The sequence below is a fragment of the Hyla sarda genome, chromosome 5, assembly GCF_029499605.1.
Source record: "Hyla sarda isolate aHylSar1 chromosome 5, aHylSar1.hap1, whole genome shotgun sequence".
Lineage (NCBI taxonomy): Eukaryota > Metazoa > Chordata > Amphibia > Anura > Hylidae > Hyla > Hyla sarda.
Genome location: NC_079193.1, coordinates 279,085,250 through 279,098,218, shown reverse-complemented (window position 1 = coordinate 279,098,218; position 12,969 = coordinate 279,085,250). Strand labels below are relative to the sequence as shown.

Below are 12,969 nucleotides of genomic sequence, written 5' to 3'. Positions count from 1 at the left end.
CCAAGTAAGGAAAGCGCCCTGCTGATGAACAAGTACAGCGCTCGTTCCCGCCTGTCTCATTGACAGTTGGGGAGCTGCACTGAGCTCGCCTGTGTCCCGCCTGCAGTCTGTGATTTCGGACTCAGGCCGGCAGGCTAGCCTGAGTCCGAAATCATTACATAGGCTTGCTAGTGAGACCCCTAGTGGTCACTGTTTTAATAGTAAAAAAACAATAAAGGATACAACATTTTTAATACAAACCAATTAGAAAGATATTCATTAAGGCTTGATCTACACTATATCAAAAGTTTTTTGGATGATAGTTACCCTTTAAGGGGTTAAGTCTTTAATAAGCTAAATCTTGGTATCCAAGATATTTAAAGAGGGTTATCTGTGTTTTAGTACAGTGTTTTCCAAGCAATGTCTCTCCAGCTATTGCAAAACTAACTGTTTGGAAAAGAGCTGGAGACATACTGTTTGCAAAACACTGTTCTAAACACAGTTCTAGGAATGTATACAATGTTGAAGACATTTTTACTTTTTTTTTGTGGGGGCAGCTAAAAGGAATTTTCCCGATTAGAGATTTTGCCCGGACATAGGATATGATGTCATAAAATCTAGGGTCCTTGGGATCGTTATATATAGAGTGTTAAGGGGTTTAATGGGCTACATTTATCGATGACCTATTCTCAGCATTGGTCACCAATGTCAGATCAGTCAGTTATCTGCTTCCAAATATAGCCAAAACTCCCCTCGGGGTCTCAGGGCAAAACTTATAAATCAACACTGTTTTCTGGACAAATCCCTCAGGAACCGCCCTCAACTAGAGACTCCCCAAACTATTAAATAGAACTTAGCTTTAATTACGGTAATCCTATAGTTAAAATGTGATGTGACAGTGCTCATAAATACCAGTGTGTGGCAAAAAGTGTTTTAAAATTACGCACACTAAATAATGTGATCACTTGTTTTATGGTTGTCTCAATCTGAAAACTCTCTTATGACAACGCTATTGAGTGCCAGCTATATTTTTGAGCTAATGCTCCTTCCAATCCCTTGTTAGGACTTGCTGCGCTCAGATGTATTAGTCACCACTTATTCACATGTTTGGTACCAAACTTTTTTTTGCTTTTCTGGCACCATGGAGCTTCCTAAATGTGACATGCCCCCCAAAAACAATTTCAGCAAAATTTGCTTTCAAAAAGCCAAATGTGACTCTTTCTCTTCTGAGCATCATAGTGCACCCGCAGAGCACTTTATGTACACACATGGGGTATTTCCATACTCAGAAGGAATGGGGATACAAATTTGGGGGGGGCATTTTCTTCTATTACCTTTTATAAAAAATGGTAAATTTGGGTGGAAAAAATGCATTTTAATGAAGAAAAAAAAGTCATTTACACATCCGACTTTACCGAAAAGTTGTCAAACACCTGTGGGGTGTTAAGGCTCACTGTACCCCTTGTTACGTTCCCTGAGGGGTGTAGTTTCCAAAATAGTATGCCATGCGGGATCTAAAACGAAACCCCTCCCTCCCTAACGTTTCGCCAGCTCCCTGGCTTTATCAAAGGCCCAAGTTATCTGATTCTGTCTCTGTTCAGTGTCTATGCGGGCACCATGACACCATAAACAGCTAATCAGCAGGGTGCCGAGTGTCAGTACTCCACTGATCTGACTTTGGTTACCCATGTAGAGAATAGGTCATATATATATATATATATATATATATATATATATATATATATATATAGATATATATATAGATATATATAGATATATATAGATATATATATATATATATATATATATATATATATATATATATATAGATATATATATATAGATATATACATATATATATATATATATATATATATATATATATATATATATATAGATATATACACTATTTTGCATAGACAACCCCTTTAGGTGAAGTCACTTTTCACATTCCTGTCTGTGGTGATGATGAGGAGGATACTGACGTTTACAGGGGTTGTGCCATCTTGTAAGGGTATCACCTTATCTACAGGATGGGGGACCACTAGCTGTTTGTATGAGGCCCCCTGCAATCTCGTGAATGAGGACCCCAGTTTCCTGTAAGAGTGAATTACACCACGACAATATGTGCAATATGGCCTTTGGATCCGGTGGGGAAATTTTAAAAACCAGTCGCTGCCGTATCCCTGCCGTACCCCATTCATTTGAATAAGCCGAATGCAGTCAGGTCGGCTCATTTTTTAACTGTATCCGGTTTATTTGCTAGGGTTTTTAAACCATCAGTGAAACTAAAGAGATTCAAATTTAAGCCACTGTCAGAGTCACTGTCTATTGCAGCGTCTGTTTTTAAAGTCCCCAGCCAGATCCGGTGGCTCTATTGCTCAAACGTGGTGTGAATGCACCCTTAGAATGGAGTGATGGGTCACACATGCACTTCACCACTCCATTCATTTTCTATAGGAGCTGTGAAAACAACCAAGTGCAGTGTTCAGCTGTTTCTGGCAGCTCCAAAAAAAATGAACGAATACATCTCATCGGTGTAAAATATTGTATTTTGTCATATATGACTTCAAAATAGTCTGAGGAGCATAACATATGAAGATCGTAGGAATCGGTGCAAAATCCGAACTGAATTGATAATTTGTTTCTATATTCTTACACATATCTAATCTCTCCCATTGTGTTCAATTTGTTTACTACATTAAGAATACTGGTTAATAAATGAGCGCACTTATCCTCCTGACCGTTTGTTGGGTTCATATATGATCCATTATGTACAGTGTCTGTTAATATCTAATCTCTTCCTGAAAATGTCATGAATAATCTGAATTATAACCCGTTGTGTACTACTTAAAGGGGTACTCCGGTGAAAACCTTTTTTCTTTTAAATCAACTGGTGGCAGAAAGTTAAACATATTTGTAAATTACTTCTATTAAAAAATCTTAATCCTTCCTGTACTTATTAGCTACTGAATACTACAGAGGAAATTCTTTTCTTTTTGGAATGCTCTCTGATGACATCACGAGCACAGTTCTCTCTGCTGACGTTATAATAATAATAATAATGCTTTATTTATTGTTGTCCTTAGTGGGATTTGAACCCAAGTCCCCAGCACTGCAAGGCAGCAGTGCTAACCACTGAGCCACCGTGCTGCCCTTAGCATACATCTGCTATGCATGGTTGCTAAAATGGACAGAAATGTCAGCAGAGAGCACTGTGCTCGTGATGTCATCAGTGTTCCAAAAAGAAAGGAATTTCCTCTGTAGCATTCAGCAGCTAATAAGTACTGGAAGGATTAAGATTTTTTTATTAGAAGTAATTTACAAATATGTTTAACTTTCTACCACCAATTGATTTAAAAGAAAACAAATTTCACCGGAGTACCCCTTTAATGGTTAAACATGCTGCTCTCCTATCATCACACATGTTGGCCCCTTTTCTGTTCTGGGGGCCCTTAACTGACTGGCATATAATAGCCCAGGATTTTAGGACATTGTACTTGTGTATGAGATACAGAGGAACACTCATAAGGATGGTCCAGCCTGACTGATATGTTCTGTTAATGTGACCGCCTGAACATCTCGCTGTACTCTCTCTTCTCCATCTGTATGTTGAGATTTCTTCAATAGAGTACTTGAAGATCATTCAGTGTCCAGAGTAGTGTTTCCCAACCAGTGTGCCTCCAGCTGCAGCAAAACTAAAACTCCCAGCATGCCCAGACAGCCCTGGTTGGGAAACACTGGTCCAGAGACTTGTACAGTGTCTCAAGCTTTTGTGCCCCTCTACACCGTGATATAGTCATACTCATGTCTTCAGTAGTGTATCTGCTAAAAAGAGTGCAAAAAGTGTCTATCTTCAGTAATGCAGACAAAGAATAAGTCAGCCAGCACTTTAGTTGATACCAAACTATTATATGGACCTGGCCTACAGGTGCACGCTACTAGGCTAGATATACAGCAACAGAAGAATATAGCAGCACACTGCCAGCACAAAGATGTAGGTGCAACATGAATATGCAGTTAAAACATGAAGAGCTATACAGCTATGGTGTAATAGATGCAAATGTGAAACTATGAAATAGTGAGGCACTTAGCTCGCAAATTTGTCTCCGCCGGCGGTCAAATAGCTTGGACCGTCCCACCGCGATAAAGTGGCCTCCTTGGGACGGACCCTACACTGTGAATATGCCTCTGTGTGAACAGTTCAGTAAGCATGGCAGGGTCTGGTGAGTGGCTACCTCCATGTTGGCCTTGCACCTCACCCACCTCTATCAGGTGTGTATATAAGGTGTCTTGGATGTTCCAGACCCTGCCATGCTTACTGAACTGTTCACACAGAGGCATATTCACAGTGTAGGGTCCGTCCCAAGGAGGCCACTTTATCGCGGTGGGACGGTCCAAGCTATTTGACCGCCGGCGGAGACAAATTTGCGAGCTAAGTGCCTCACTATTTCATAGTTTCACATTTGCATCTATTACACCATAGCTGTATAGCTCTTCATGTTTTAACTGCATATTCATGTTGCACCTATATCTTTGTGCTGGCAGTGTGCTGCTATATTCTTCTGTTGCTGTATCTTCAGTAATGGATATTAGTGGACATTTTGGGGGGTATTTATCAATTTTGCCTGTTGACAGTTTATTTTTACCCTTTTTTTTTCACTTTGGTTTTCGTGGACATGCACCAAATTTATCATTTGGTGCAAGTTGTTAGTCATTTTGGCTCAAATGTTGAAATCGGCTGTTCACAGCGCCTTTTACACAGAACTTACCGCCACAGAGGACGCGTATTTTACCCTGTAGAGCAGCCATTTCGGAGTCCCTCCTGCAGTATATCAGCAAGCGACGTGACTTATTTTCTTTTGTGGGGTTTATAGCCACCATGTGAAATGGATTTTATTTTCAACTTGTATTTATTTTTTTTTGATTACTTTAGTGCAGTGGTCTTCAATCTGTGGACCTCCAGATGTTGCAAAACTACAACTCCCAGCATGTCCGGACAGCCGTTGGCTGTCCGGGCATGCTGAGGAGTTGTAGTTTTGCAACATCTGGAGGTCCGCAGGTTGGAGACCACTGCTTTAGTGCTTACCTTTCCTGAACCTGTGTTGCGCTGCTTTCACCAAAAATTTTTTTTATGTATTTTGACCCCTTTACATTTTCTGACATTGCTAAGTGTGTTTTCCATGTGCAAAATTTCTTGGCGGTGATTTGCGCCCCAAAAAAAACCTAAAGGCGCTAAATTGCGCCAAAGATCGATTGGCGCAAATGATGAATTACTGACTAAAGTTAAAATCACACACAGGACCGTGTGATTTTAAGAAAGTTGTAAGAGAAGATGCGCCAAACTTTGGCGCAAAAAGACACCGCCAAAGTTACGTGAAAAAAAACCACATAAATCCTTTGATAAATACCCCCCTTTGTGTTGTTTTATCTACAGATTCAATGACAGAAATAAACTTCTATTTCAAATTTGTGAAAATATATCAGACATTTCTGATTTATCATAGATCTTGTATATTTATTTACCTTTTGATATTCCAGATTGATTCCCGGATTTTTATTGATGAAATTGAGTGTCATGTCTTCCTTCTAAACTCATGTGCTCTTGGCCGGTGTGTCATTTTCAGTCGTACACGAAGTAATGTGTTCACTTTACCTTTTGTTTATCTTTGTTTTTTAGGGGAAAACCTTGAAGGCCTGCGGGAGAATGACTATCTCTTGATTCACTCATGTCGGCAGTGGACAACTATCACAGCCCACAGTTTAGAAGAGGGACATTACGTCATAGGCCCAAAGATTGAAATTCCTGTGCACTATGGAGGTATGTCTACAAAATGTTCTAGTATTGCGTTTACAAGTTTCACCTTCAACTATAGGGGTCTGACATGTTTGTCACTATCATTGCAGTCGGTCTTAAAGGGGCACTCCTCTGGCCAGCATGTGGATGTAAATGTTCCGATTGCTGTTTTCGCGCTACAGGGGTCGGCCGTGCCCCTCGTGAAATCACGACCACGCCCCTTCAATGCAAGTCTATGGGAGGGGGCGTGACGACAGTCACGCCCCCTCCCATAGACTTGCATTGAGGGGGTGTGGTCGTGATGTCACCAGGGGCGTGGCGAACCCCCGTAGTGCGAAAACAGAGTTCGGAACATTCACTTCCCAATGCTGGCCTGTGGAGTACCCCTTTTTCAGTGTTGTGAGCACATACATCCTGAGTCATAGTTTAGTTTTCCTTATGAAACTTTTGAATGCATTGGCGTGAAGCAGACACCAGGTTAACCTATGCAAGCAGAGATAACATGCAAGCTACTTGCAAGATGCTTCTGGTTGGATTCAGTCCTAGGACTCCAGTGTTGCACATATGTTAATTCTTGGACAACATCCAGCAAATCATGTGCCTTCCAATCTCGGCAAAAACTCAGCCAATCACTGAATGAGGCGGGACACTACTGGTGCCAGTGATTGGCTAAGCAGGGCAATTCTTGCAGGGACAGCACGTCAGCAACCGGGAAGTAGCCAGATGGACTGGGTATTGGCATGTGTGGGTTATCGAGTTGAGGATGGGTTATTTATTTATTTATTTACCCTAGCCACACCTTTCAAGGGGTTGTCTAGAGACCAGAAAAGGTATTATGCAACATCGTTCAGCTATTGAGCATTGCATATGGGCAATTAGGTAACCCTCTCCTCCAAGATGTTACCACGAGGAAGCGGAGTGCCAAGAAAAGGGTCCAGATCTGCTCCCTGGACAACCCCTTAAAAGTCTGTAGTGAAGTACAGAAAGCCCTACATACAGTGGCCTTGATTCATCAAGCTTCCTGAAACCAAAGCTGATCTGTGATTGGTTACTATGGGTTTTGTTTTCAGGGAGATTAATGAATATGGGTCCAAGTGTTTGGTTTGGGGGTTTTGTTGTAGTGATTTTTGGGTTGGTGGCAATTTTTGTGCAGCATGTTCGGGTATGGAATTTCTTGAAATGTATTTTTCTTAAAAAATGCTTTAAACAATGCATGAAAAAAACAAAAACACTACAAACAGAATAAAAAAAGTTAAGGTGTGTTATCATATTTCATGCTGAGCAGCATTAGTAAGTTGCAAAATAGCAAATGGTATGGCTCCGTTACAATGCCGACATTTACATTTAGTGTGCTAAAATCTCAGAAGCCTGTTACCTGACACATACATTATATGGCAAGTTTTTACAAAACAAATCACTGATATATGGAACATAAATCCAATTTAGCTAATTACTAACTCAAAACCAACCACAATAGCTAAAATTTAACAACTTTTATTTCATCCAGTTAAAACCTATATTAACTATAAAATGGATACAGAGTCATTGGTCTACAGTATATAAAGACTCAAAACAGGGTAAATTCCCTCAGGGTCAATCCCCTATTTAACACCCTTGTCAAACCCGACGCGTTTCCCCGTGGGTTAGATAAGTCCACGGTTCATCAGGGGTTATACTTAAACCCCGGATACATAGTGGAGAAATATACCTTATTCTATTCAATGTGTAACAAACAGGATAGGCACATAAAACATATAGCATATAGCAAGCAGGGTTAGTTGGTGTGCAATATAGTTTCTGTGGGATTCATCTTCGTATCTAGTCTCCAAAGATGTATTTGATGAACAATAGAGCCAAGGTCCTTGATATGACCTCCAGATTTAGTTCCACTTCCTGAAAAGCAAAAAAGCAAACTAGCAGGAAAGTGACATCAAGACATATAGCCGTTAAAAAATAATAAACGGACTAAGACCAGACAAACTGAAGAAAGCAAATAAAAAATAATAAAAAAACAATAAAAAAAAACCCACATGTTGCTCAAGCACATAAAGCACATACAACAAAAGATATTACATGACAGAATGCAAATACACAAACAGTTAGGCACAAAGAATAGAATAATTATAAAAAGTACCTGAATATCAAAATACAGCAGGGAATGCCCATATGATATGAAGTGGGCTAATAAATACAATTATTTTCTTCCTCAACGATGGCCCCTTTTCACTTAAGGAAAATATAGTGGTATAAATTAATAAACTATAATTTATCAATTTAGATTGCATATCGGCTCAACTGTGCTTTTTAGATTTAGATTACCTCCGTGTGTATACATTGATGATAGCCTTGGTACTGTTATGGTTCCCACAAAAACCACACTAAAAATAATAAATGGACCACTCGTCAGTAAGACCCCATTAAATACCAAGTAATGTGACAATATGATAATATAACATTACCTTTAAAGATAGGTTTCCTCCATGTGAGGGACTAAATAGCCCATAATAATTTTCAAACTTCCTATCCTTCACTGCAGAAAAGCTAATGAAAGAAGGGAAGGGGAGGGGGGGGGGGGGGGAGGAAAGGATCCACAACTGTATTATTACTAGTAAACTCTACCAAGACATATACCATGATGCCATAGAAGAATTCAATCTTACCTCAATATATCCCTGACTGCCACAAATCCACACAGGTCAAACTCCCCTGCTTACTTGGGGTCTACCCTGTCTGAATGAAACATATGCTCTAATAAAACCAGATGGTACAAAACTTGTATAATGAGACGGCCAAAATAATCCTCACCTCCACTATGATCCGGGTGCAGATAGTGACCATACCAGACTCCGATCCAGGCTGGCGGCATCTATGCGGAGCTCACCTGCTCCTTATATACGCCTCCTACCATGTGTTGATACACGCACCGGATCAGGACGCCAACTGCGTCACTTCCGGTCGTGTAACATGATTGAATATCACTAGCTGGATTATATGCGTTCCACACCTCACTCCTATTTAGGCCTCTATTTCCGGTTTCCGCATCGGAATGAACTATTGCGTTCCAGAACTCCCTCTCGTCAATGTTTGCGTGTCAGATGATCTAAGTGTGTTCTACAGCTCACTCGTCTATACTTCCCCACCACGGATAAACTGAGTGGTAGAGTAAGGTATAAGTACTGATTGCACTATATCATTATAGACACACGGAGGGATTAATGATTTAGATACAGGGGCCATTGATGATTACAAATGAAACATAGCTAGTGACATTGACTGATCAAAATACACAACTAAATACTGTACATGTGGAAGTGAGGGGACTCTCAGATCTAATTACTCCTCTTCCCACCAACCTTTTAATCGACTTATAAATAGGCATTGATATAATATTATGATATACTGGGGTGTAAATTTCCCCACCCTCATTAGTAACGATATATTTTAAACTATAACTCTGGTCTTGATGTCACTTTCCTGCTAGTTTGCTTTTTTGCTTTTCAGGAAGTGGAACTAAATCTGGAGGTCATATCAAGGACCTTGGCTCTATTGTTCATCAAATACATCTTTGGAGACTAGATACGAAGATGAATCCCACAGAAACTATATTGCACACCAACTAACCCTGCTTGCTATATGCTATATGTTTTATGTGCCTATCCTGTTTGTTACACATTGAATAGAATAAGGTATATTTCTCCACTATGTATCCGGGGTTTAAGTATAACCCCTGATGAACCGTGGACTTATCTAACCCACGGGGAAACGCGTCGGGTTTGACAAGGGTGTTAAATAGGGGATTGACCCTGAGGGAATTTACCCTGTTTTGAGTCTTTATATACTGTAGACCAATGACTCTGTATCCATTTTATAGTTAATATAGGTTTTAACTGGATGAAATAAAAGTTGTTAAATTTTAGCTATTGTGGTTGGTTTTGAGCAAGTTTTTACAAATCCTATTATTTTTCTATAGAAACATAACTGAACCTTCTTCCCATTGTGCAGCGTTCTCAATTCACTGACTTTTTCAGCACAGCCAATAGTGACTTTAGTTTTTGGTGATTTCTCTTATGTAATGGAATGACATGTGAAATGCTTGGACGTTCGGTGCCTCCAGCAGTGAGACATGATACTTAGGCTTTTCTCTTCTGCGCCATGCTTCATTCTGATCACTCTACCAACTCCATGAAAACCTAAGAAGGCAAAAGCGCAAATAAAACCATTCTGACCACGGGGTTTCTTTATAACTGAACGACTGTATCAGCAGGATATGTGGTGCAAAAAAGTTTCCTGATTTTAACATGGGAATGACATTTATTGTACCTTTTTTATTTAGTAAATGCTAGGATCAGGGGGTGTGATACACTGTCCTTATTCTATTAGTGAACTGTCAGAACACAGGGCAATGCTTTCTTTCCAGCTGCTATTAGCAACACATTGTAGTCTTGGCCATTAGCCCAGTGATTGTCGGTGGTGATAGGTGGTAAAGTGTTTGTTACAGTGTGTCAGCCTTTTAGTTGGTTATCAATAGCTAGAATGATTTGTTAACAGGTTATTATGATACCTCTGTAGTGTCCTGACTCATTGCACCATGAAAACGTGTCTACAATCCGAACTACAGGAGGATCTTAGTGTTTGCTGCCCAGCAGTAACTTCCCGGATTCCTTAACCATTTATTCATGGTTATTAATATTGTGGTTAATCATGATTTTGGTATAATTCTTCATCCATTGCAGTTACATGTCTACTTTTTTGTCTTGTGTCCTTTCTCTTCAATTAAAGGGGTAGTCCAGAGATTTTTTTTTCAAAGTGACTGGTGCCAAATAGTTAAATAGACTTGTAAATGACGTCTAGTTAAAAATTTCAGTCCTTCCAATACTTATCCGCTGCTGTATGCTCCAGTAAAAGTTGAGTTGTTCTTTACAGTCTGCCCACAGTGCTCTCTGCTGACACCTCTATCAATGTCAGGAACTGTCCAGAGTAGGAGCAAATCCCCATAGCAAACCAATCCTGCTCCGGACAGTTCCTGACATGGACAGAGGAGGCAGCAGAGAGCACCATGTTATTTCACTGGAAAAAATATGCACCTTCCTCATTTTGTGAATAGAAGTAATTTACAAATCTGTATAACTTTCTATCACCAGTTGATTTGAGAAGAAAGAGTACCCCATTAACATTAACATTTCATACAGTCATGGCCGTAAATGTTGGCACCCCTAAAGTTTTTCAAGAAAATGAAGTATTCCTCACAGAAAAGGATTGCAGTAACACATGTTTTGCTATACACATGTTTATTCCCTTTGTGTTTATTGGAACTAAACCAAAAAAAGGAGGAAAAAAAAAGCTAATTGGACATAATGTCCCACCAAACTCCAAAACTGGGCTGGACAAAATTATTGGCACCCTTTCAAAATTGTGGAAAAATTAGATTGTTTCAAGCATGTGATGCTCCTTTAGAGTGCGTTTCCACCTGGCGTATATGCAGCGTATTTCACGCTGCGCAAAATTTACGGCAGCAGCGGGAAATACACTGCGTTTTCCTCGCTCACTATACACACAGGGCTTTCTGGCGGCAGCCCTATGCGTGTAGGGAGTTTTGGAGGCAGGGCCTTGTGCCGGCGTGACTGTGAAGTGCGGCTCTGCCTCCAAAACTTCCAGCAGGACAATGACCCCAAACATACGTCAAAAAACACCCAGAAATGGATGGCAACAAAGCGCTGGAGAGTTCTGAAGTTACCAGCAGTGAGTCCAGATCTAAATCCCATTGAACACCTGTGGAGAGATCTTAAAATTACTGTTGGGAAAAGGCACCTTCCAATAAGAGAGACCTGGAGCAGTTTGCAAAGGAAGAGTGGTCCAACAGTCCGGCTGAGAGGTGTAAGAAGCTCATTGATGGTTATAGGAAGCGACTGATTTCAGTTTTTTTTTTTTCCAAAGGGTGTGCAACCAAATATTAAGTTAAGGGTGCCAATAATTTTGTCCAGCCCATTTTTTAAGTTTAGTGTGACATTATGTCCAATTTGCTTTTTTTTCTCCCTTTTTTGGTTTAGTTCCAATACACACAAAGGGAATAAACATGTGTATAGCAAAACATGTGTTACTGCAATCCTTTTCTGTGAGAAATACTTCATTTTCTTGAAAAATTTCAGGGGTGCCAACATTTACAACCATGACTGTATACTTTCTGTAATGAATAGCATAGTCTACTAAAACAGTTCAGTGGTGCAGAGTAGAGATGAACGAAGTTACAGTGATTCCATTCATCACGAACTTCTCGGCTCGGTGTTTGCTGACTTTAGGCTGCATAAATTAGTTCAGCTTTGAGGTGCTCTGGTGGGCTGGAGACTCTCTCCTAGGACTGTATCCAGCTTTTCCAGCCCAGTCAGCAAACGCTGAGCCGCGAGGTTTGTGACGAATCGAATCACTGTAACTTCGCTCATCTCTAGTGTTGGTCTTTCCTGTTGATGAAGCATATAAAGGAAACAGACAATTTTATGGTATCAATAAATTAAATGGGTAATAAAGTGATAAATACAGACTATAAAATATTAGTATTTGGCACGTGTCAACTCTGAACTGACTGACTACTCCTTTTGTAGTGTAATAGTCCTTTTGTGTTGTCCAGTCGATCTTAATTACCGTAAAATAATTTTTATAGATTTTTATAGTTGCCTGTAGCATTAGGGCTGGGCGGTATAACCAAATGTGTGTATCGCGGTATTTTTCTAACTTTTGACGGTTCCACGGTATATAACGGTATTGCCTGTAGCCTAGCATTATTTTATATGGTATATAAGAGATTAGATTTTGTCTACACATCAGACATAAAGGTTTTCTGTATGATCATTTCTTTGCCATCATATTTGTCAGAGACTTACAGCTTAATGCCATTTTCTTTTTCTTCTCCGAAAAAAACAATTCTTGTTTTTGTGGTTGGCCATCTGTTACTGTAATAGATAAAGCCTTTACTCTTTAGTGTACTGTATATATGTAGATGGATTTCTTTATATCATTTTAGATCCTGCAAATGACAATGATGTTTTAGACAACTCCTATGACATGGTGTTATCCGGCCAAAAGCATTTGCACTTCCTATATTCTTTGCTGCTTTGTTTTGTATTTTTATTGAAATTCATGGTCAAGGCACAAGAACCTACATAAGGACCTTCAGGTCAGTGACCTCGGTGGTATGCCAG

General features: G+C 39.8%; 1 protein-coding gene across 2 annotated transcripts in view; it reads left to right on the top strand.

The window, feature by feature from the left end:
* GAREM1 (GRB2 associated regulator of MAPK1 subtype 1) overlaps positions 1-12,969 on the top strand; it is a 135,366-nt gene that overhangs the window by 27,218 nt on the left and 95,179 nt on the right. For both annotated transcript variants that reach the window (XM_056521788.1, XM_056521787.1), the window contains exon 2: positions 5,660-5,800. In XM_056521788.1, the coding sequence (XP_056377763.1) occupies positions 5,660-5,800 (141 nt within the window). The remainder of the gene's footprint in view (positions 1-5,659; positions 5,801-12,969) is intronic.